The sequence below is a fragment of the Pelobates fuscus genome, chromosome 2 (genome assembly GCF_036172605.1).
Source record: "Pelobates fuscus isolate aPelFus1 chromosome 2, aPelFus1.pri, whole genome shotgun sequence".
NCBI lineage: Eukaryota > Metazoa > Chordata > Amphibia > Anura > Pelobatidae > Pelobates > Pelobates fuscus.
Genome location: NC_086318.1, coordinates 303,762,010 through 303,786,398, shown reverse-complemented (window position 1 = coordinate 303,786,398; position 24,389 = coordinate 303,762,010). Strand labels below are relative to the sequence as shown.

Sequence of the window (24,389 nt, the reverse complement as noted above, 5' to 3'; positions counted from 1 at the left end):
CAGTGTTGTATGGGGACAGTGTTTGTGGGCAGTGTGTGTTTGTGGGCAGTGTGTGTTTGTGGGCAGTGTGTGTGTGGGGGGCAGTGTGTGTATGGGGGGCAGTGTTTGTATGGGGGCAGTGTTTGTATGTGGGGGCAGTGTGTATATGGGGACAGTGTGTGTATGGGGGCAGTGTTTGTGTGTATGGGGGCAGTGTTTGTGTGTATGGGGGCAGTGTTTGTGTGTATGGGGGCAGTGTTTGTGTGTATGGGGGCAGTGTTTGTGTGTACGGGGGCAGTGTTTGTGTGTACGGGGGCAGTGTTTGTGTGTACGGGGGCAGTGTTTGTGTGTACGGGGGCAGTGTTTGTGTGTACGGGGGCAGTGTTTGTGTGTACGGGGGCAGTGTTTGTGTGTACGGGGGCAGTGTTTGTGTGTACGGGGGCAGTGTTTGTGTGTACGGGGGCAGTGTTTGTGTGTACGGGGGCAGTGTTTGTGTGTACGGGGGCAGTGTTTGTGTGTACGGGGGCAGTGTTTGTGTGTACGGGGGCAGTGTTTGTGTGTACGGGGGCAGTGTTTGTGTGTACGGGGGCAGTGTTTGTGTGTATGGGGCAGTGTTTGTGTGTGTGGGGCAGTGTTTGTGTGTGTGGGGTCAGTGTGTGTATGGGGTCAGTGTGTGTAGTGTGTGTATGGGGTCAGTGTGTGTAGTGTGTGTATGGGGTCAGTGTGTGTAGTGTGTGTATGGGGTCAGTGTGTGTAGTGTGTGTATGGGGTCAGTGTGTGTAGTGTGTGTATGGGGTCAGTGTGTGTATGGGGTCAGTGTGTGTATGGGGTCAGTGTGTGTATGGGGTCAGTGTGTGTATGGGGTCAGTGTGTGTATGGGGTCAGTGTGTGTATGGGGTCAGTGTGTGTATGGGGTCAGTGTGTGTATGGGGTCAGTGTGTGTATGGGGTCAGTGTGTGTATGGGGTCAGTGTGTGTATGGGGTCAGTGTGTGTAGTGTGTGTATGGGGTCAGTGTGTGTAGTGTGTGTATGGGGTCAGTGTGTGTAGTGTGTGTATGGGGTCAGTGTGTGTAGTGTGTGTATGGGGTCAGTGTGTGTAGTGTGTGTATGGGGTCAGTGTGTGTATGGGGTCAGTGTGTGTATGGGGTCAGTGTGTGTATGGGGTCAGTGTGTGTATGGGGTCAGTGTGTGTATGGGGTCAGTGTGTGTATGGGGTCAGTGTGTGTATGGGGTCAGTGTGTGTATGGGGTCAGTGTGTGTATGGGGTCAGTGTGTGTATGGGGTCAGTGTGTGTAGTGTGTGTATGGGGTCAGTGTGTGTAGTGTGTGTATGGGGTCAGTGTGTGTAGTGTGTGTATGGGGTCAGTGTGTGTAGTGTGTGTATGGGGTCAGTGTGTGTAGTGTGTGTATGGGGTCAGTGTGTGTAGTGTGTGTATGGGGTCAGTGTGTGTAGTGTGTGTATGGGGTCAGTGTGTGTAGTGTGTGTATGGGGTCAGTGTGTGTATGGGGGGAAGGGGAGGAGGGAAGGGAGGCTTTTTCATAAAAAAAAAAAAAAAATGTATTTAATAAAATATATTTATGCCCCCCCTCCCTTCTTACCTTTATTGAGGAGGAGGGGGGATATTTATGGATCCCTGGTGGTCCCAGTGGGGAATCCCTGGTGGTCCAGTGGTTCCAGTGAACTCTAGCCCGCGCTCCAGGGCTAGAGTTCACTCTCGCGAGATTTGGAGCGTTGCCGTGGTAACCGCGGCAACGCTCCAAATCTCGCGAGAGGAGGACCCGGAGGAGCTGCTGGTAACAGCTCCCGGGTCCTCTCTCCCTCCCCTTCCGGTCGGCTGTCAGTAATGTGCCTGCGGACCGGGGAGGGAGATCACTGATCTCCCTCCCCGGTCCGCAGGCACATTGCAGGTCTGGCGCTTGGGCAATGCCAGCCCTGCACTAGCCGGCAGGGAAGAATCTCGGGGGGGGCAATTGCCCCGTTGCCCCCCCCCTGGATCCGCCAATGCTCCTTACTCAACATATCTGCCTCATGCTGTATTCATGACAAGCCAGAAAGGCATAAACTGTGTGAATGTTTACTTAAATAATGAGTGCAAATGAATGGGTATATATGTGTTTTTAAATAAATAAATTATATATATTAGGGATCGGACGATAGTACCCATTTTCAGCAATATCGGTATTGGGGATTAATGACCACCAGGGAGTGTAATGCCCACCTACCTGGCCACAGGTAAAAGGCAGGGAGGGGAGAATAATATCCGTACTAGTTATTGGTTATTGACCTGAAAGGTCACAGATTATCAGTATTGGCCCCCAAAAAATCAATATCAATTGTTATATATACGCTCTGCCATAGACCTATGTATATCCTCTGTCCGTACTCCCACCTCTAATGCTCGCCTCCAAGATGTCTCCAGGGCTGCACCTTTTCTGTGGAACTCCCTTCCCTCCTCCGTAAGACTCTCACCCAGTCTCCACTCATTCAAAAAATCATTGAAAACTTCTTCAAGAAAGCATATCAATTAAACTGTTAGCAGGTTTTTAATCCCCCACCCCCTCTCCTGCAACTGTCAAAAATTGCCTACTTAGCCCTCAGTGAATTATTTTCTAACAACCTACTTCGTACCCCTTCTTTTACCCTTTGTGTCCCTATACCCCACTCCTTCTAGAATGTAAGCTCATTGAGCAGGGCCCTCCATCTCTCTGTTCCTGTACATCCAGTTGTCCGGTTACAATTACATGTCTGTTAGTCCACCCATTGTACAGCGCTACGGAATCTGATGGTGCTATATAAATAATTAAATAATACATATATCTATCTACATATTCAGTATGTAGTCAGACTTTCACACAGAATTCCTGTCACGTCTTGTCATAAATTAGCAATATGCCTCGGGCAGAGATCCTGCATTCGTTTCAGGTCTAGCAGGTCTGTCTTGATTCCACTAATCAGCAAGACCTATACATAGTACTGTTTCTTCTCATTTCTTAACTTTCTTTTTTTTTTTGCATATGCTCTAATAACACATGGTTAGTCATTGGCTGTCCATACCACTTCCGAAAATATTGGTTTCAGTGTTATTGTTTGGATCTGTGGGAACAAAGCACAAGGTTGGGTGGGTAGGTTGACTGGATTCCTTAATTGGCTCCATTACTGCAATGAATTGTTACATATAGAAACTGAATTTCACTGAGGAAGTAATTGAATTAAAGGGAACTGTCACTTCCTAGAAAATGCAATATTATATTAATTTATATGTAACATATCTGTGTGTGTGGTCATAAAATTAAATGTAGAAATCCATTTTGGTTTCCTGTTAATCATTTATTTTATTAATCTTGATAATACAGAGGAATAGAAACCTTGGGTGAGATTTATCAAAGAGCTCTGTTATAAAAAGTGGTCCAAAAAATAGAAAGGGGGCTACCAATGGAATGTGCCTGCTTGTTTCACTAGATTGCGTGGTGATTGCCCCAGTTTTTGCACTTTATATCACTAAATTAAACAGAACCCTCTGATAAATCTCCCCCCAATGTTTCTTTCTCCTCCATCTTAAATGCAATATATGTTTGGGCTGTGCCACGACTGATTGGATTGTGATGTCATTTGCTAAATATTTACTATACATTTATCTTTTTTTTTTCCATGATATGTAATATGACAATCTATACTAATCAATGGTTTATTAAATTGTGTGAAATTTGTGACACTATAGTCACCAGAACCACTACAGCTTAATGTAGTGGTTCTCGTGTCTTTTGCATGTCCCTGCAGTCACTTAGTCACTCACACAGCCACTAATGCTTCTTAGTCCCCACTGGCGTTCAGCGTGGAGACGCTGAACATCCCCCATAGAGATTCATTGATTTAATACATTTCTATGATGAGATGCTGATTGGCACAGGGTGGCATTTTGCCCCACATGTGCAATAGCAGCCAAATGCTTTTTTATGGGAAAATGTTGGATTGGCTGAGAGCATGAAGATTAATGATTTCAGCCATAAAGGCTGGGCCAGGTGAGGCAAGACTGGTGCGGCGGTGGAGAAAAGGTAAGTGAAAAACCTTTTCACTCCCATCTGAGGGGTTTTGCCACCTAAACAGCCATTTCAGCACGACAGTGTCGGGAATATCATAGACTATAGTGTTCCTTTAAGTTATTTGGAGTTTGCATCCACTTAATATTCTCAGAGACTAACATAGTGACTATAAATTCTGTGGACATACAGTAGGTAGACAGGCTCTGGTAGTGATTGGAATTGAAGTACCAGATATGCACCGTGCTGGCATGATCTGGTGTATCAATTAACCCCCTCCCCCGTCGACCACTTCTAGAATTTTGAGATGAATGAATAAACAGCCTGGTATACAGATTACACTGTGTTTTGTGATATAGTGTAAATCTCAAACATTCAAGTTAAAACTCTCCAGCTCAAATCTGCCTTTGTATTCCATATCTCTGTATTTGCATAGTGCAGCTTTTTGTAAAGTGCTGTATATAACCATAATAAGAGCTGCTCTGTACCAGTGGAGGGATGTGGGTGTACTGGGTGGAATGGTATCATTGTTTACATACTGCAGCCCTGGAGCTCTATGCACTGTTTGCCGGCTAGAGGTTCTTTTGGATTGTATACATTTTCTTTTATTTCTTTGCTTTAATTATGAAATTGTACTGACAATTCAGCTGTTGTGTGCTGCATATTCAGAGTTTTCCCTTTTATATACAGTATTATCAGACATGGATTTTTTTCAAATTGATTCTTAAAAGAACACTCCAAGAACCATAACCACTACAGCTCTTTGAGGTCTGCCAGGCATGTGCCCATCCTCCACTGCCAGTGACTGAGAACTATGGAACTATTCCTATGATGGAATTTCCGTTCGGTCTCTTAGGCTGAGCCATGCACTGCTACTTTGACTTCTTACAATGGGGGAGACTTGTAGTGGCTAGGGAGCTGGGAGTGTATGTGGTCCAGCAGGGGCATGTTGTTTTTTTTTTTTTACATGCCATGGGGCATCTACTTTTTGTGTTTGACAAATTATTAGTCTTTGAACTTTTTTTAAAAAATTATGACCTGTAATGGTATCTGTGCGCCCCAGGCTATGTGATTTTCTTTAAGATATTAAACTTTCCATGGGTCAGTCAAGTTTTTTTTTTTTTGTTTTTTTTTCTTCTTAAATTTGGATTGATCACTTCCAGGAATTGAGTTTTAGTATTTCTATGTATGGTCTCTGTTTAACCCTTTATGGACCAAACTTCTGGAATAAAAGGGAATCATGACATGTCACACATGCCATGTGTCCTTAAGGGGTTAATAAGCTTTCCAAATGAATCAATATTGCTAGAAAATATTTACCTACAAAAACTCCCTTCGACTTTAATAATAACTTCTGTAGATAAATAATTTGGAAATTTGTCATAACAGTATTGAATCGTTTTGGAAGCTTATTAAATTAAGGCCTTAAAGAAATTCTCTGCGTCTGAAAAGAAAATGTCCGCATCCAAATCTGAATGATGAGGTGTGTAAGTTCCTTATACTGGCTGTCACAAGTGACAAGACAGCATGGTTTATATAAATTTGTATTGAACAGATTCATAACAGTCTGATATCGTGTATCTCCACTAGTATATGTTTTGAGCATTTATACTGAATATTTGCTGTTGATAATAGTGAATGAACCATATATAAAATCGGACGTTGATGGATTTGTGAATCATTAAGGGATTTTGTAAGAAAGAAAAATATATATATCCTGGTTGTGTATATTTGTGTGCTAATAGCTTACTAACACCACATGTAACTCTGTAACATCTGCCAGTTACTACTAATGAAGTGAGTTTATTTTAAGACATCGGAGACTTTATTTAGCACCCATCTATGTTAATATTACAGACATTTATACATCTGACAAATTATGTGGGTTTCTTTATTTCCCTCTGATATAGACTTCGTTGCTGTGCAAATCTGCCATCCATGCTGGTGTAATTGCAGATGAACTTGGGGGCCAGATTCACGTGTCTCGGCTCAAGAGCTTAAGTCGATACCGAGGGGTGCTGGCGAACGGAATCCTGTCTAAAGAGTATGTTTTACCTCCTTCGTCCCACATGACACGTGGAAATCCAAAGAAAGTCATTTAGGAGCATTCTGACATTTTATTAGCGTTTTGAGTTTGAAACTTTGGAAATGTAAAATGAGTGCAGATAGTTAAATTTTAATGGTTGAGTTTTAATATTTTAGTTAACGTTTGGTGATTCAGAAGTCATTAATGTGTAGCGGTGATCTGTTCTAATTTTCAATATATCATGGATATTACATGTAATCCTTCATCGTATAATGGTTTGCAATCTGGAGAATGTTCTGAATGAATCTTGCTATCCATGCTGCGCTGACCTTGATATGTTCAGTGACTGTCTGCTGCTCTGTTGGTAGTGATTTACAGGAACATGTGGGCACAGTAATTTTCATCTTTCATACAGGTATAATGGGTAGTTTGTAGTGAAAATCCTTCCGCTACAGATAAGAAGTAAGGGAAAGCTGAATATAAATGCCATTTTTCTTAGCACCAGGTAACACACTGTGAAGATAAACTGCATCTAAACATGTTTTTTGATAAATATAGTTTCTTTACTTCATGCATGGCTATGGTCATTGGTCCTGAAGGGGTTAAAAAAAACATGAGTCCTGCAATATTAAACCAAGTATTATGGATAAATGATGGGTTCTGGTGACTTCAACCCCTTGACCTTCAATCTTGTAGCTTATGATGTCTTCAAAGCCCTTTATGACGTTCTATTTCTCTTAATACAGTTTCATGTGATGTGTTTTCTATATATGATCTTATGGAATTAATGCACAAGTATATAATTTGAGTTGGCTTGTTTGATACCACTGCTGTTGTGCAATATATGACAGACAGTGAACATTCTCGACTTGTTCAAACACATTCTCTCCTCTTCACTGTGACAGACTGTCAACATTCCATTACAGTTTATCTACACATGTATAGATAGTATATTGTGTTAAGACAACTTGCTAAAAGGGGCTTCATAGCCATCTTTTTGTTTCAGTTACATTTGTTATCGGTGCTACTTTTAGATGGCCATTTCTTCCATATGAAATGCCAAAACCGTTCCAAAAAAATATAATGATTTGAGATGCTATATTATGATATGCAGCCAGCAAGAAATCATATGGCATTTACAGTCTGCTTAATGCTTCACTATCTCTAACCTCTGCTATACAACATATACAGGGTCACCTTATTGGACGCATTTCCCAACATATTGTACCTGCTCTATGCATTAGCTATTTCATATTATACTAAACTTTTAGTTGATTTATTTTTACTTGTGTAATCCAGGGATGTACCCAATATATGTAGCTAATCATTATGAATGTTTTATTTATATAAACAAGATATTTTTATTTAGAGCAGTTTCAAATATCACTGTTGGTTAGGCCATGTACTTATAAACTAAATTAAAGACTTGAGTAGCTTGAAGAACATCTTCGAGGTTGTCCTCTGTTAGTAAATTTGGGATGTTAAATGTATATTCAGTAACTCATGACCTAGCCAGGAGGGACAATCAAAATATGTGTAATGTTAAATCAAAATGGATTTCCAATGTATTTTTTTGTTTGCATTTACTTTATGAAAATTATATTGTTTGTCCATTTAATTCACTCTCTCATCAGTTGAAGTGTGGTCTGCATATTAAGCCGCAGGCAAAACAAATATAAAAATCTGTTTAGGTGCATTACATTGGCTTGTCCTTGAGGCCAAATAACTAAGGGCAGGCGTGTCACTTTTAGTTGCTACAGAAGAAGGTGTAATACATTGTACCTCTCAGATAATTAGCTTAACTGTCACATGAAAAAATGCATTGTCCAGGCTCAATCTTAATAATTTCACTTTGAATTTTCCCTGCAGTGGCTCACTTTCAGACCGGAGGATTGTGTTTAACAATCTAGGTAAGGGGCAAATCTTATAAATAAATGTTATATATATATATATATAACAATATAATCTATTATTATATTGTAAAATGTGTGTTCTGTGCTTAAACCTGTCCTTTTGTACTCAATACTCCTGTTCCCCAAGCATAGTGTTAATGTAATACATGTCTCCCAGTGAGCTTACTGTGTTCATGACAAATGTGAAATACCGTATTTTTCGCTCCATAAGACGCACTTTTTTTCCCCTCAAAAGTGAGGGGAAATGTCTGTGCGTCTTATGGAGCGAATATGAAGCTTTACTTACCTGTCTTGCAGCGTTGGCCGGCAGCACAGGGCGCACCGCGGTAGTGGAACTTGAATTTCATGTTCCGGTTTCCGGCGGGACTGAAAGGAAGTGTGCACAAGCTGAGTGCGCACTTCCTTTCAGTCCCGCCGGAAACCGGAACATGAAATTCAAGTTCCACTACCGCGGTGCCCCCTGTGCTGCCGGCCAACGCTACAAGACAGGTAAGTAATTATGGGACAAGGGGAGGGGGACAGTATGGGAGAGAAGAATATGGGGAGGAGGGGGGGGGGTGAAGTCTATGGGGAGGGGGGGTGGTGAAGTCTATGGGGAGGGGGGGTGGTGAAGTCTATGGGGAGGGGGGGGGTGAAGTCTATGGGGAGGGGGGGGGTGAAGTCTATGGGGAGGGGGGGGGTGAAGTCTATGGGGAGGGGGGGGGTGAAGTCTATGGGGAGGGGGGGGGTGAAGTCTATGGGGAGGGGGGGGTGAAGTCTATGGGGAGGGGGGGGGTGAAGTCTATGGGGAGGGGGGGGTGAAGTCTATGGGGAGGGGGGGGGTGAAGTCTATGGGGAGGGGGGGGTGAAGTCTATGGGGAGGGGGGGGGTGAAGTCTATGGGGAGGGGGGGGTGAAGTCTATGGGGAGGGGGGGGTGAAGTCTATGGGGAGGGGGGGGGTGAAGTCTATGGGGAGGGGGGGGGGGTGAAGTCTATGGGGAGGGGGGGGGGGTGAAGTCTATGGGGAGGGGGGGGGTGAAGTCTATGGGGAGGGGGGGGGTGAAGTCTATGGGGAGGGGGGGACACTATGGGACAGGGGAGAAAAAAAATATTCTGTACAAACTGTCCCATAGTAAGAAACACTATGGGACAGTTTGTTCAGAATATTTTTTTTCTGGGTTTCTTCCTCTAAAAACTAGGTGCGTCTTATGGTGAGGTGCGTCTTATGGAGCGAAAAATACGGTAAATGACTGCCCCCTGTGTGAGTTAAGTGGCTTCTACGAGATGTGATTTATAACATGCTAGTTTTTAAGGTTTCCACAATTCTTTCAAAAAAGAAAAAGGCTGCTTTAAGAAAAATATACAAGGTGACCTTGGGTTCTCAGTAATGGCCAACTGGGGGACAACAGATGTTTCTGGAGCCCAGTTTCAACATGGGAATTGTAGTGCAAAAACAACTAGGCATGCATTTCATCTTATGGGTCACACTCGCTTTAAATAAATGAAGCAGGGAAACAAATATATACCTTGAAAACCTCAAGATGCCTAATAAATAAAATGTGGGGTTCGCAATTTCTACTAGCCAATGGCAAGTTAAAATATCTTCTCTGGTGAGTAGAAATTCACCCCCATGAGTATGCCATGAACCTTCCAGGCTTGCAGTGACAAGTAACTTTTATGGTTTGACTGCTATTAACTGGAAATTTAACTCTGAAATTTAATTTACCGTATATACCGGTATATGGATTCTTAAAACTACTTGATTGTATTTAAATGGGAAAATTTTGTTCTGTGGTCATTGAATGCCGTGTTGCATTAAATATGTTTTTGGTTACAAACTTACAAATTCTGCACACGAGTGGCTTATTATTCCGTATCAAACATGTTGATGGTTACTATAAACGTATGTTACTGGTTCAAGAAATGTATATTTACATATATACCTACATATTTGTTTTTTTAGGGAACTAATATAATTATACATACATACAAATAGGCATAGAGTGTGTAGGTTCTTATGTAAATGGTTTGAATAATACTGGAATACGTAGCATTTTAAACTGAAAAGACAAAAAGGGATAACCAAATCCTAGTGTAATATTGCCAAGTATGAAAATATAAGTATAGGAAATCTGTGATCTTGTACTCACAAGGATGGAGCCAGTATCCTTTAGGATCAATATATAGGCCTGTGGGAATATTTGTGGGGATCTCACTCCCTTCTTGTGCACCTGTAGGTTTCAGGTCCTCTGGTCCACCTCACAGATCCACTGGACGCCAAGTTAAGTGCAAGAAATATTTTAACAACCAATAAATAAAATGAGATCCCCACAAATATTCCCACATGCCTACATATTGAGCCTAAAGGATACTGGCTCCATCCTTGTGAGTACAAGATCACAGGTTTCCTATACTTTTATTTTCATACTTGGCAATATTACACTAGGATTTGGTTATCCCTTTTTGTCTTTCCAGTTTAAACTGTTATGTATTCTAGTATTATTCAAACCATTTACATAAGAAACTACCAACTCCGCCTATTTGTATGTATGTATAGTTTCTAAATTTGGTGTAGGTAAAGAGGATACCACACAGGCGTTTAAAGTGTGTTATGATTCTCTTAACTATACACTAGGACTCTGTGTATATTTTGTTACATTAGCTAATATACCGGTAATTAGTTCTCAGATTTGCTCTCACAAGACTTCAGCTTTCAGTGATGGTCTATGCGTGAGATATATATGATAAAACCGACTCTCAGTCTTGAACTTTCAATATCAGAAATAAAGGATTGTATCAAACTGCAACAGCATTGTTACAATACTAGTTTTACATGCATCCTGGCACACCTAAGCAAATCTAGCATATGTCTTGGACTAACCTGCAATAGCAAATGGCATATACTCAATAACTCCTCGGTATGTTTGTAAATCCTATTGTTTAGCAAACCAAACTGAAGCATTGCACACACATTCATTTTGCATGTCCGTTTGTAGTTTATGAATACATTATCAGGTTGTTGAGCTCTCCAGTGTAAGTTACCATGTAATGTTGATGCAAGAGGGACACAACTACATTGAATTACCTTAAAGGGACACTATAGTCACCTGAACAACTTTAGCTTAATGAAGCAGTTTTGGTGTATAGAACATGCCCCTGCATGTGACTTGCACAGCCTTCCATAAACACTTCCTGTAAAGAGAGCCCTATTTAGGCTTTCTTTATTGCAAGTTCTGTTTAATTAAGGTTTTCTTATCCCCTGCTATGTTAATAGCTTGCTAGACCCTGCAAGAGCCTCCTGTGTTTGAATAAAGTTCAATTTAGAGATTGAGATACAATTATTTAAGGTAAATTACATCTGTTTGAAAGTGAAATCAGTTTTTTTTCATGCAGGCTCGGTCAATCATAGCCAGGGGAGGTGTGGCTAGGGCTGCATAAACAGAAACAAAGTGATTTAACTCCTAAATTACAGTGAATTGAGCAGTGAAATTGCAGGGGAATTATCTATACACTAAAACTGCTTTATTTAGCTAAAGTAATTTAGGTGACTATAGTGTTCCTTTAATTATGGCTGACCTTGTGTAGACCTTACCATTCAACATTTCTTAGCCAGATGGCCAGTGTAAGCACTTGGACCCATGCATCTTTCTATGCACTACCTAAATGGTGTTTTAGAAAGTGTTGATGAATGTTGAGCATAACATTTAAGTTTACAATAGATTTTCAGTTACGTCTGTGAACACAGCTGTCAGACATGCACAAATATTTTTGTGATAGGGAGTGAAAAGAATCCCCATCTAAACCGACATGACAATTTTTGCATGGGGCAATGTTCTCTGAATGTGATTACATTTGTAAACGGTCTTAATTTGTTATATAACATTTTAGCAATTAGCATTGCACAGTTTGTGTAGCTTTATTGTAGTAGAACATTGAAAGGATTCCAAAAATCCGTTACTGTGGGTCTGAGTGAACATGATCTTTAAATATGTAGCTTGTCTAGGCAATGAAAAAAGTTAACAGGATTCCAAGCTGTGAGTCTGCCTTCAGGGTAATAAATATAAGCGTGTGTGTGTGTGTGTGTATATGTATATATATATATATATATATATATATATATATGTGTGTGTGTGTGTGTGTGTGTGTGTGTGTGTGTGTGTGTGTATGTATATATTGAAAGTCACATGCCATAGTGTATTTTGCCCGCAGCTCATGAATTAAAACACCTTAAAAGATGATGTCTCATCAAGAAGCTAAGATTGTAGAGGGATTTTTGAAAAACATACAGCAGGAAAGTTTTTATTATCCACTGTTAACAACTCATGATTATGCGTCTTAGATTGCAGAGCCTCACTGACTGGTAGGTTCGGAGCAGATAGATTCTCAGCCACATCCTGGTGGAAGTGGACCAGTAATTCTGGGGAGGTCATCGACTGGTCACCAGAGAAAGCACAGCTAAACACTCCTGGAGTATCGTGGGCATCCAATCACCAGTCTGAGCAGGAATGGTTAGAAATAGATTTTGGAGAGAAAAGAAAAATATCTGGTAAGACTGTAGATTTATTCTGGCTTAGTGATAATTTGATATATTTATTATGTATTGATTTTTTTTTTAATTGAAGAAGGATTCTCTAATTCGTAAAATAAAGGGTTATTTGTATTTTATAGTTTTTGTTTTTTGTTTTTTTAGGTATAGTGATGACCGGATCCACTGTACCAAGTTTCAACTACTATGTAAAATCCTATACTATTAGCTTTCGGAGGGATGGACCTAAGTGGAGAACATATAAGGGAGCTATCACCAATGAAGAAAAGGTTATAATCACTATTGTTTTTCTCAGTGTACAAATCACACTTTTCACATTGTGAAGCTTATATTTCTTAGAGATACTCTAAGGGGAGGTTTGTCTAGGGCTGCATAAACAAAGTTATGTAACTCTCAAGTAACAGAGAATTGAGCAGTGAGACTGCAGGGGCATGATCTATACACAGTCATTAAGTTACATTTGCTTCAGTGCTTAGTGTCCCTTTAAATGTCAACCCTATCCCTCCGTTTGCGATTTCTTCCTTAATCAGTACTTCTCTCTTTTATGTGCTAATGGTCTGTAAAATAAGACCTCGAACAAGTGACCTGTACGATCCAAAATGTTGTAAATATGCATCCATATTCACAAAACAGCAATGGCTTCTAATATCAAGCCTTGAAACTATGAAATAAATCTCCAGAAAACAACCACCTTTTTAAAATCTCTAAAAAGATCTGCTTACCTGTATTAACTAGCAAACCGTAACTATAATAACTGCTAATGTTTAAATATTTGTTTTGTGTGGGATTTAAGTTGATAACCCTGTGACTACATTGCTTGTTTGCTCACCATCACCTAAAACACGTGAAAACGAGATAAATCTGTTATGTACATTGTTTTTGCTATATACTTCCTTCTATGAGGTTTTATGTATTTAGTCGTATGTCAAAAGTATAGAAATATAAGTTGTTACAGTTAATACTGTGAGTGGGCTACATGCGCAACCACAATCCCCTGATCACAATCCCAGATAGTATTGCAGGGTAACAACCAGTGCATTGTGAGTGTGCACACACCAGCTCCTAAGCAAAAGAGAACTTGCAGATTTAGCAATACATTTGTACTGTAAAGTATGTGAATGATTTGGTGTGGTTTACACATTGTTTCACTCTCTCTGCTTACAGTTATTGGAAGGCAATTCAAACTATCTGGATGAAACACGTAACAACTTTATTCCTCCTATTGTGGCACGATACCTGCGCATTGTCCCACAGACCTGGCACCAACGCATTGCAATGAAGACCGAACTTGTGGGCTGCTCTTTAGCACAAAGTATGTATCTTCCTGTTAATCTCCTGTATTAGTAAATTAGACCCTCTGCTGGTAGCTGTTATCAGTAAGAGTTGTTGTGTTTGCACATTTTCAGATACCCGAATAAATATATATCATAGAATTTCAAACGTAGTCACCCTTGCTGATGGTCTATTAATAAAGATTGTGTGATTAGCTTGCTACTTAGCCTCTTAATTTCTATGGAATCAGTAAGAGTGTACTTAGATTTTCACACATGGCTTGTCTATTTTGGCTTTATTTGTGTTAAATAAACCATGACACTGTCCTGTTTTTGATATGCTAGGGAGGTGGTACGCTTCGAGTGCACAGACCATTCATGTCCTTAAATTATTGTTCACATATCCATTTCAGACCATAACTCATCTACACATCCCATGTGGAAAAAGACAAATGTTCGGAATGCTAAAACACCAACAAAAGAAGATAAAACCATCACGGAGCAGTTACCTTCTGAGAAGACCATGTTGGGTGAGGATCTGGCAATGCCAGTTGGAATGTACAGCTCTTCTTATAAATGAGTAACGTTTCTCCTTGATACTATCTGGGTGTTGAGATTCAGCATCATATCAGGATAAACCTAGAAGTCTATTCACTAAACTGCAAATTGGGGAGAATTCACCAAATAAATAAAACCATTTATAAAAAAAGGTGAGCAAGGATGCAGTTGAGTTGGAGTTTTTTTTTTGCAGATTTGACAATTCCTTTGTCATGTCTTCATTCTAATTTTAGTGAATAGATCCTTTTTGAAAATGCATAAGATGACCTATTAACCTAAGTAGAAGATTGACATATAGTATGCTTTAAGCAGAGGTGCCAGTGGGTAGAATTAATTATGGTTGTTCTTAAAACTAATCTGTTTCTAATAATAGCAAAAACGTCACTCATGTAAGAATTTGTAAACCATGTACCATAATGCGTAATCGCTAACCTACCGGTTTCATGTTAAAAGTTCAGTAAAATGTATTTCTTTAATTCTAGGATGGATGGCAATTGCTGTAGCTTTACCAATTATTCTGCTATTGTTTGTGGTTGTAGCTGTGATCACCATATGCATTTTGCGAAGGTATGTGTTCTATATGTAAAATGAATAGTTTAAAGTTGCTGGTTGGGATGTTTTTGTGGGGTGTTTTTTTATTATAAATTTTCAAAATTACCACCTTGATAAGCTGGGCACATAGCATTGCCGTGATACATAGTTATATTGATGAATGGTAAAAACCAACTGCACTCTGATATACTTATAAAAGCCCATTCTTCTTCATGTTGCTTGAAGGGTTACTCCAAGTACTATGCCCACTTCAGTGAGTTTAAGTTGTCATGGTGTCTATTATTTTCGATTTGAAGCATTGCACATACAAAGATTAATCCCTTAGCCCACCCCTCCCTCAGTTCGTGGTACGTGACGTTAGTCAATGAGGATTTATCTTAGGGAGAACATGGAATTGGGGGTGGAACGATTTTGGCACTTCTTTTCATATTTTCTTTTTTTATTATTTATTTTACATTTGGGGGAGCAGACCACCTGAGAAAGTGTTCCCTAATCAAACCAGTGTTAGATCAAAAATACTGTTTTTTTTGGGTGAAGTAACCCCTTAATGTTGGTGAGTACAATGTGTTTGCCCCATGCTTCCTGAGCGCATCCACGTTTCTTTTGTGTACTTCATCAGAGTAGTTGACTATTCCACCTCTGCTGAAAGGCTTTGCATGGCAACAAGTGTTTTGTTTTGTTCTGTTTGTTTTTTTCTCCAATATGTTTACTCATGAGTTTCCCTCCCTCAGAGAGCAGGCTATTTTTTCTTGTTCTAGATTCTCTCCCTTTAAAGAAAACAGCTTTCTTGTAATTTAATAAATTCCTTGAACTTATTGTACGTTTCCCAGGAAATTAGCTGCCTTGAAGGCAGAGTTGACTTGGTTTTTGGTTATGCACACTGCACTGTGATAGATGCATATATTCTGGCCTTAGGGAAGAGCTACAAGGATATTTCTGCTAAACATACTTTCTTGTGTTGCAGATTTTCTGTCTACATTTGCAGATTTGTTATCTAGCATTGTGAACAGCTCTTCAGAGTTCATTTTAGTTGCCTGCAGAAGAGTAAGCTTTGAAGCAGAGTGCACACATGCATCTTGTAGCAATTGGAAAATACTGAATGAGAGGATTGTGAAAGTCATTTCTATTCATTACAGCGGTTTCAGTTGTTTTGTTTTTTGTTTTTTGTGTGAAGGGGTTTTTGTTATCCGTGCTTGTTGGATATTTGGGATTGTTATTTTATTGACTGCATTATGTTCCATCCTATCTTGCATTTCAGTGATTTAATGTCTGCATGGAACATCATACTTTTTGTGTACTAACAGGATCTCTGCTGGTACCAGGGAGATCCAGCTATCCCTTGATACCTAGGGTTCCCTCTTTACAACACGGGGCTATATTTCGTGGTTACACACTGACTGATTAACTCTTCACAGAGCCCTTTTAAATCATTATGGTGGAATGACCAAATTAGCCGGAGATCAGTAACCTCTAAGATTTCCTGGCATTTCCTCAAAGAGAGAGAGAGAGACCATTAAAGTATAATGGAAAACAAACCACATAGCAGAAGGGCTAAAAAGCCTTTGGTTCCTGAACACTGTTTCAATGAGTGAGATATCTATCTGTTTTGACTTATGTTTGCGAACATGTAGGCAGCTTGTTATTTACTTTGTTTGCTTCAATTCCCCAGTACTGATACATCAACTAAGCCTCTTCCTACAGGCTCATTACATTGTTGTGGTATCAGTGAACATATGTACAGGGTTGTCAGTTAAGGTTAAGCTAATGGAGAGGTTATCAGTCGTCTTAGAATCCAATAAATCTTCGGAGTGATTGGTGGAGCCAGATACTGGGATATCTACTTCAATAAATCGAATCACAATCTGATACTGCCATGTGTTACCATTTAGTCATTGACAAATAATTTCCATATTATCTTTTTAATCATGACCTTCATGCTTCTTTGCTTTTTTAGTTTCTACATTTTTATAGATAGAACTAAACGTGCTTTTTCTTTTCTTTTTTTCGCCAGGAGATTCAGATAGGTTTACCTTTTTTTGGGCTGTATTTTTTCTTAATAAATTAGTGTCTCCACATTCAATTCGATTTTATTTTCAGTGTAGTTGCAGTCAGATGGATTCTGTACATCACATTGCAGTGGCAGGGTTTAATGGATAAGAACCACTTATGTATGTGTTTGTATGGTTTGCCTGACATTGTCCGCAGTCACTTTGGTGTCTACATAGTCAGTTAATTTTTTTTAAATTTTCACACCGTAAATTTTAAATGTTTATCATGAAAGCTTTCCCTTTTATTTCTGAAAAGGTCTCTTTATTTCATTGTCATTACCTTTAGCAGGCTATATTAAGTGCTGTGAATGTGACATGGGGAGGGAGTTTGTCCTATCTTAATTATTCACTAAACTGGAAACAGACCAGGAAATTGCAAATTGTAGACGAAATGACCAAACTGGAAAATATCTCCCACCCCTGAATTCACACCTTGCCTATTCTGTGCTAAAATTTGTGATTTAAAGAGTAACCCCTATTGCATATATATGATCATAGGCATAAAGCCTCAAAGTAGTTGTGTTTTTATTTTCCTATTCTCAAACAGAAATGTTAAAAGCACATGTGTTTAAATTGACTAAATCCATTGCAAATATCTGGCATCTTGGTGCATGTTTTTTATGTCTTGCCTGGATTATATTATTATGATTCATAGAGTGCAGACAGTTAACGAAGTGCATTGGTGGATTCCATGTCCCACGGTGTTCATAAATTAAATCTGATTGTCGTTTAACACAGGAAAAGAACAAACTCTGGTATATACAAGTCAACTGATGACCAAGAGAGTGGTAAGTGTAGAATATATCCAGTGTGTGTTCTGGTTTGGCAAGGGATTATGTTAAGTGGGAATCATAAATTGTCTGTGTCCTGCAGGCTGCTGGAAGCAACTTGAACAGCCATTTATGAGACAGCAATCTACAGAATTTACCATCAGTTATGATAATGATGATAAAGGCACGCTGCCCAAGTTTGATCCAGTGAAATGTGACACAGAAGGTAAGAATGATCATGTAACTCTGTTGTACTTGCAATTGTTCCATACTGATTGTTCAGCGTGTATGGTTGTCCCCACCACCCACCTATAACATCACAAGCTCTACATATTATATATGTCCAGACATGAAAACAACTCTCTGCACAGTTTACTCCTTGGGAATCTCAAGCATGTTTGGATCATGCTCGTGAAAGGAAAGGGTAGAGTTATACAAAGAAAAGGCTATAAGCAAATTATGATTGATCCTTGAAAATAAAGAATATTGCCTTTCCTCTTGGAGAGTTCTATTCTGTAATCTGTGCTTTTTACGCTTTACTCTTAAAATTCCAATACCCGCACTCACATCCTGATAAACAGTCTATATGAGTGATTCTTAAACCCTGGGTTCTCCATGCAATTGCAAGGTTCCGTGTGTTTGAAAAAAAACATATTCATCATGACCCTTGCAACATTGCTGTAGTGGTATTTCTTTCCCCAGTGAAATTGAGACACTTAACACTATAAAGAGTTTGTTTTGCTAAATTCATTTTTTAATGTTACTTTTACAGTTAAAGAATGGAGAACAGAGCTATGTGCCCTATGCATGTTAAGACCCCCTGGTTAACTTTGACATGAGCATTCTGAGCAATTGCATGATCTATGACGTTATATCTTGGGTTGATTTACAGTTCTCTTCTGCCAGTTTTTAAAACTAGACACAAAAAGTTGAGTTATTCATTCTGTATTTTCGTGTGCAAATTGCTTTTGGGAGCAGAAATATATTTACTAACCTATGATGAGGAATGAAAGAACATTTGCATTTACTACAAGATCCATTGGGTGCAGCACGTTACAAACCATAGCCTCTCTCTGGGTGGGCAGTGAAGGCTATTTTGTATATCCCATGTGTTATGCATACGTGGACATGTGGCTGCTAATCTTGGATATCCAACTCATTTTGTATGCAGTATGCTTTTATTTACATAAATGGACATTTCTCATAGAGACCGCTTAGCAACCTACATGTTGTTTTAACAAAATATAACATCAGATCTACTCACGATCATAAAAGCACAGACAAATAGTTGTTGCAGAAAAATGGACAACTGAATGCTTTTTGGCTATCTTCATATTAATATTGGCCATCTTTTTATTAATATTAAGTGTCAATCCTAAATGAACACATTTACTTAAATTATTTTAGAAAATATGTGATGAGGTTATTACCTATAAATTTTCTTAAAGGATTTATAATCTGTCATTCAGAGTTACCCGTCTAGTTGATGTCTATGCATTTTGATTTCATAGCAAAAACAGCTTTAAATGTGATCAGAAAATGCTTGCCTATGTGTTTTCTCTGGATAAATATTGCCACCTAGTGGAGGTATACCTCATTTCAGCCTTGCAAGCTTTTTTGTTTTGCCCTTGAAAGCAAGCTTGGGAAATAATTATTGCTCAATACTAATAATATTTAGTATATTTCTAAAAACTAAAACATGCATTTAGTATTTTAAATATTTAAAAAAAAAAATGTAGGTGTTTGAAAAAGTTAACTTACTTTAGCTGCAGAACTAGCTTTCTGTAACTACTGTAGCATTCCCTTTTTTCTCCAGTACAGACGTTTCAGACTCTACTGGGCATTGTCCAATCAGAGACATGCGCACGCATAGTCAATAAGTTGAGTGTTACTCTGCTCAGTGTGCCGATCATGCCCTGTTTCCATCACTTTTACTTTAAACTGTAGTTCAAAGCAAGCAAGGCAAGAATTCCCTCCCAGCTGTGCGGTGGTTCAGGAGATGTGATATAGGTGTTTTACAATATGTGTGAATTTCTCTTGAAATCAATACTTTTGAAAAGAAGGACTTCATAGATTTAGACATTACTCTTGAAGCATTTCTGCGGGCTGAGATGGAGTGTTCCTTTAATGATATCAGCTGTGACATATTTAGCATTCTTGCTGTCCTAAACAAATTCAAGTATAGGTGTCCCTACAGATCCACTATTGCCAACCAGTGTGATGGCTTTTGCTAAAAAGCCAACTCACAAAACCTATCCTACTGAACTTGCAACCTGTATATTTCATAACTAGAATTAAACCTGCCTCTTGCGGGGGAGCGGGGCCGGGCGGCCATGCCGACAGGCCGCAAGTCACTAGGGCTCCTGTGGGAAGCGAGACATTTTCGGGTATATACCTACCTTACTGGGCTTGTACCATCCTGGGGTCCCCTGGCACGAGACTCTGGAGTGTCCCGGTGCAGCTAGAGTGCCTGACATTGGGTGGATCTGGGGCTCGGGGACTGAGGCCTACCCAGGTGGAGAGTGGGGCAGATGGCCACTGCCTCGCTTTCCGTCCCGACTATAGCAAACTACCACACGCCTGATGCCTCCTGGGTCCAGTTCCCCCCCTCTTGGACCGGGGGGTGGGGGGTCATCCTGTTCCCCACTAGACAAGCTTCCACCTGTACACCTCCTCTGGGCGACATGCATCTGTAGGTAAAGGGCTTCCACGCAGTCCCACAAAAATGGGCAACGACTGCGCTGCAGACACACTGGCTGAGAAAGTATACCCTTCCTGACAATTTACAGTGGAGAAGAGGAGCGGGAGATCCCCCACGCAACAACCCCAGAACACACAGATAGCAGACGGGAACCTTAACAGCCCGCAGCCTCTATACCTGCATACAAAGCAGCGGCAATCACCTGAAGCGCACACTGGGACAACTATAATGAAGCACGCCTCGCCAACCTGAGCCACCGACCTATGCTGGGCGACCACAGAGAAACATCCTCCTCTTGCACCAATCTTAATGTGCAGCAGCACGTAAAAGAACACCAAGGCTTGTAAAGCAACACGCCCAGCCTCACCCAGCTACCGGGAGGTTCGTGGACAGAGGTAGGCGAACACTGCGCCTTGTGGCGGGACTGTAGGACTTTGGGACACTCTACAGGGACTGCATCCCCATAACCTACCGCCAAGTGCTATGTCGGAGCTGGTGGTGACCCCAGCCTTTACTATTAAGAAGCACGATATCCAGTTCACCACGCAAGGCCTCATCAAAATTCAATAGAGCTGCAACTGCAGACCAACAGGTCTATTCTCTGTTCATCACACTACCAGTTAATTTTGAATGTGTTCACTGCCTATTGACAAAGACAGCTCGGTACACGATATCCCACCTGGTGGTACATAACGCAAATGATAATCTCTCTTAAACTACAGACCTTTATAAATGTTGAATCTTGCTTGAGAATACTACTACCTGCTTAAATATAAAACATTGTGCATGTAAACTCGACTACCCCATTGTTACATATGTCTCAATAACGCATGAGGATCGCCATTGGGGTATCTCACATGCGTCTGTTAACTTAATATGCACTGCAAAAATAAAAAAATGTAAAAAAAATAAATTAAAAAACAAAAACCTGCCTCTTGCAGATAAATGTAATTAGTATGAATATATGTGTAAATAAATATGTATCTGTTTCTGAATATGTAATTGTGTGAGTGCTTGGGTGGCTGCGTATGTGCATGTATTGTGCTAGTAAATCTTTGACACTATAATAATATGTATTTGTGCTAAATGCCCTTATTATATACCCAGTCTTTCATTAAGGCTTACTTATTATTCCTCTTTCTGTGAATCGACAGACCTTTCTCTGGAATGTATTGAGTGCACTACTGCTTACTTCTTATATAGCAAACTTTTTAAATTATAATATGACTAAATGAGTAGATTTAAGGAGTCTAAAACTCAACCAAGTTCGTGCTGACTTTTAAACTTTAGACTTTTTTTTATGTACTCAGAATAATGGATCAGGGTGGAATTGTATGTATAGCTTATCTGGCTGTTTGCGTAGATTTCAACAAGGGCTAATGTATAAGTAACACTGGATTTAAGGAAGTGAAACATTGACTCCTGCATGGTAAATAGACCGCTGTAGTAAATGGAGTACATGCATTAAGAGGACAGTGCTCTTCCCAGTTAGTCTAGGGACAAGGGACCCAGCAAGCGGCACCACTCCACTTCCATGGGGCTCCAGTAATTCCAATCTCATGCATTTAAAAAAAACAGGAAGGGGACTAAAATATGCATTTTCTTTATTCCTCTGTATGTTAATGTTTGTGGCAGTGTGTGTATCTCTGTGGCAGTGTGTGTATTAATGTGTATGGCAGTGTATCTGTGCATGCAAATAAACTTTTGCATTCAAATGCCAACCTACACACAGAAACAACACACCTTCATACATACTCCATAAATACACCTGCATTCAAACACATACGAATACAACACTGCAATAATGGGAAAAGCATCATGGGAATTTGGGGGCAATAAAATAGTTGGTTCCACTGAAGTGAACTATATATTTTACTGTACACTCGAGGGTTACCTCTTGCCACTATGAACTGTCATTCAGTATGGTTAGTTTATATTTGATACAGACTATGTAGTCATGTCTTTAATTTCTTTTTCATGGGGTCTCTATAGAATTTGTCCTTATATTCACCATAAACTTAAACTAGTCCGATAAAGTTCCATTACAAACATGATTTTTTTTTTTTTTTTTTTGGCGCCATAAAATGAAACCTCCTTTTTTTATGTGTTCTAGACTATCAGGAGTCCCCCATGATTGGCACTGGCTTGGTGACAAGAAAAGGATCCACCTTCAAACCTATGGACACAGAGGTGAAAGACTATCTTGGAAGTCGAGAGATTGAGAACCATTATGATTTCCCACAGATTCGCAGTCGACATGAGTATGCATTACCTCTCAATTACCCTGAGCCAGAATACGCCACTCCTATTATAGAGCGCCATGTGCTGCAAGAAAACGTGTTTACTGGCTACAAAGTACCTGTAGTATCTCCATACGATCAACAAAAACAACATTCCATTTCTCATCATTCCAGTTTCTCTGTATCTAGTAGCTCAGAAAACAGCGGAGGCGACTACCAAACCCCCCATAGCATCAACCTAGAAGAGAGTGAATATGATAAGCCAAAGGTTCATAGCGAGTGGGCAACAGTGAAGAATTGTGATTGTAAGAAGCCACTATTTCATTCCTTGGTGGCAGATGGTTATTCATCCCCAAGAGACTGTTTACAAACCCATTCCTCAGACTGCAGTCACCTCTCTGGTGTGACCAAGGAGATGAGCCACTGCACATACCAAATAGCCAATGTCACTGCTGAAGAACATTGTTTACATTAAGCACACTAGACTATTTTTGTGGTTGCTAGTGGATGTCACATATTTTTTAAGACTATTACTGTGAGAAGGGTGTTTTAAATAGTTTCAGAGGCTTATCTTAAATATATGGACCGATATGTGTCAGAAACAGTGCATGTTTACATAAATGTATTGCTTGCCAAAGATATGGCTTGATGACCACACAAAGAAAATCCAAACAGTAACAGAAGAGGTATGGAGATGAGTTACTCATTATATAAATATATTTAGGAAATCAACAAAATTTAATCAGGTTTACATACGAAGGTCTTCTGTACACAGATAGTTGAGTCTCTGTCAGATTTTATTAAACGCTCTCTACCTCCTAAAGGACAACTATCATGAAATTTTCATTTTTTTTAAAGGAACACTATATCTTTATGAATACATCTGTTGCTGTATTCCTGACATTATAGTGTTGCTGTCCCTATTACTATTGGGTCACCTCCCATTCAGCATAGAATGGGTTAAAAACCATCTTTTTACTTGTGTTTTTTGCATCACCAAGGCTTCCTCTGCATTTCTCACCCCTCCTCACCAGGTGCCGTCACAAAAGAGGCTGGGCCTCCTCCGACGGGTTTCAATCTAGTGCTCCTCATAGAGAAGCAATGGGGAATGCTTTGCGCGCATTCAGACTTTTCCATAGGAAAGCATTGAATCAATGCCTTCCTATGGGGCTTCCGTGTCACGTGATAGAGCTTTACTCGGTCAGTGCAGCAGAAGCACTTCTAGTGGCTTTCAGTATGACAGCCGCTAGAGGAGGAAATAACCCTGAAACACTGACATTTTTTGCATAGCAGGGTTAAGGGGACAGTGACACTGCACCAAGACCACTTCATTGAGATAAAGTGGACTGGGTGACCAAAGTGTTCCTTTAATAGTGAAGAAGTAAGTTTAATGAAATTTAATAGTTTCTTTAAATGATGGATATTTATATAGATGTATAGATATGTTTATTATGTGGCTGAGCAGCCATACTGGGTCAGATTTTATTGTTCTCAGCCCATCTGCTGCGATACCTAACATTCCCACCGCTGTAGGTTCGCACACAGCAGCAGGCAAGTTAGGTTAAGCAGCAGTTAATCAGCTAAAAGTACTATCTGATACATCATGACTGCTCGGCCAGTTAAAAAAAAGGGGAATTTTCTCAAAAAAAATCTATATACATCACTATAAGATTTATTAGGTTTAATTCAATGTAATAAACTATAAAAAAATGAGAAGGGAAAATTTTATGACTGTTGTCCTTCATCAATGATAAGGCTTAATTCCAGAG

At 39.8% G+C, this 24,389-nt stretch overlaps 1 protein-coding gene across 1 annotated transcript in view; it reads left to right on the top strand.

The window, feature by feature from the left end:
* The window catches only part of DCBLD1 (discoidin, CUB and LCCL domain containing 1), a 68,610-nt gene extending 44,972 nt beyond the window's left edge, over positions 1 to 23,638 (top strand). The window contains 11 exon segments of the mRNA XM_063441270.1: positions 5,927 to 6,060; positions 7,912 to 7,952; positions 12,274 to 12,480; positions 12,625 to 12,749; positions 13,645 to 13,792; positions 14,165 to 14,281; positions 14,792 to 14,876; positions 17,648 to 17,697; positions 17,783 to 17,905; positions 22,494 to 22,987; positions 22,989 to 23,638. Of these exon segments, the coding sequence (XP_063297340.1) occupies positions 5,927 to 6,060; positions 7,912 to 7,952; positions 12,274 to 12,480; positions 12,625 to 12,749; positions 13,645 to 13,792; positions 14,165 to 14,281; positions 14,792 to 14,876; positions 17,648 to 17,697; positions 17,783 to 17,905; positions 22,494 to 22,987; positions 22,989 to 23,027 (1,563 nt within the window). The 3' untranslated portion in view covers positions 23,028 to 23,638.
* Positions 23,639 to 24,389: the final 751 nt, after the last annotated feature.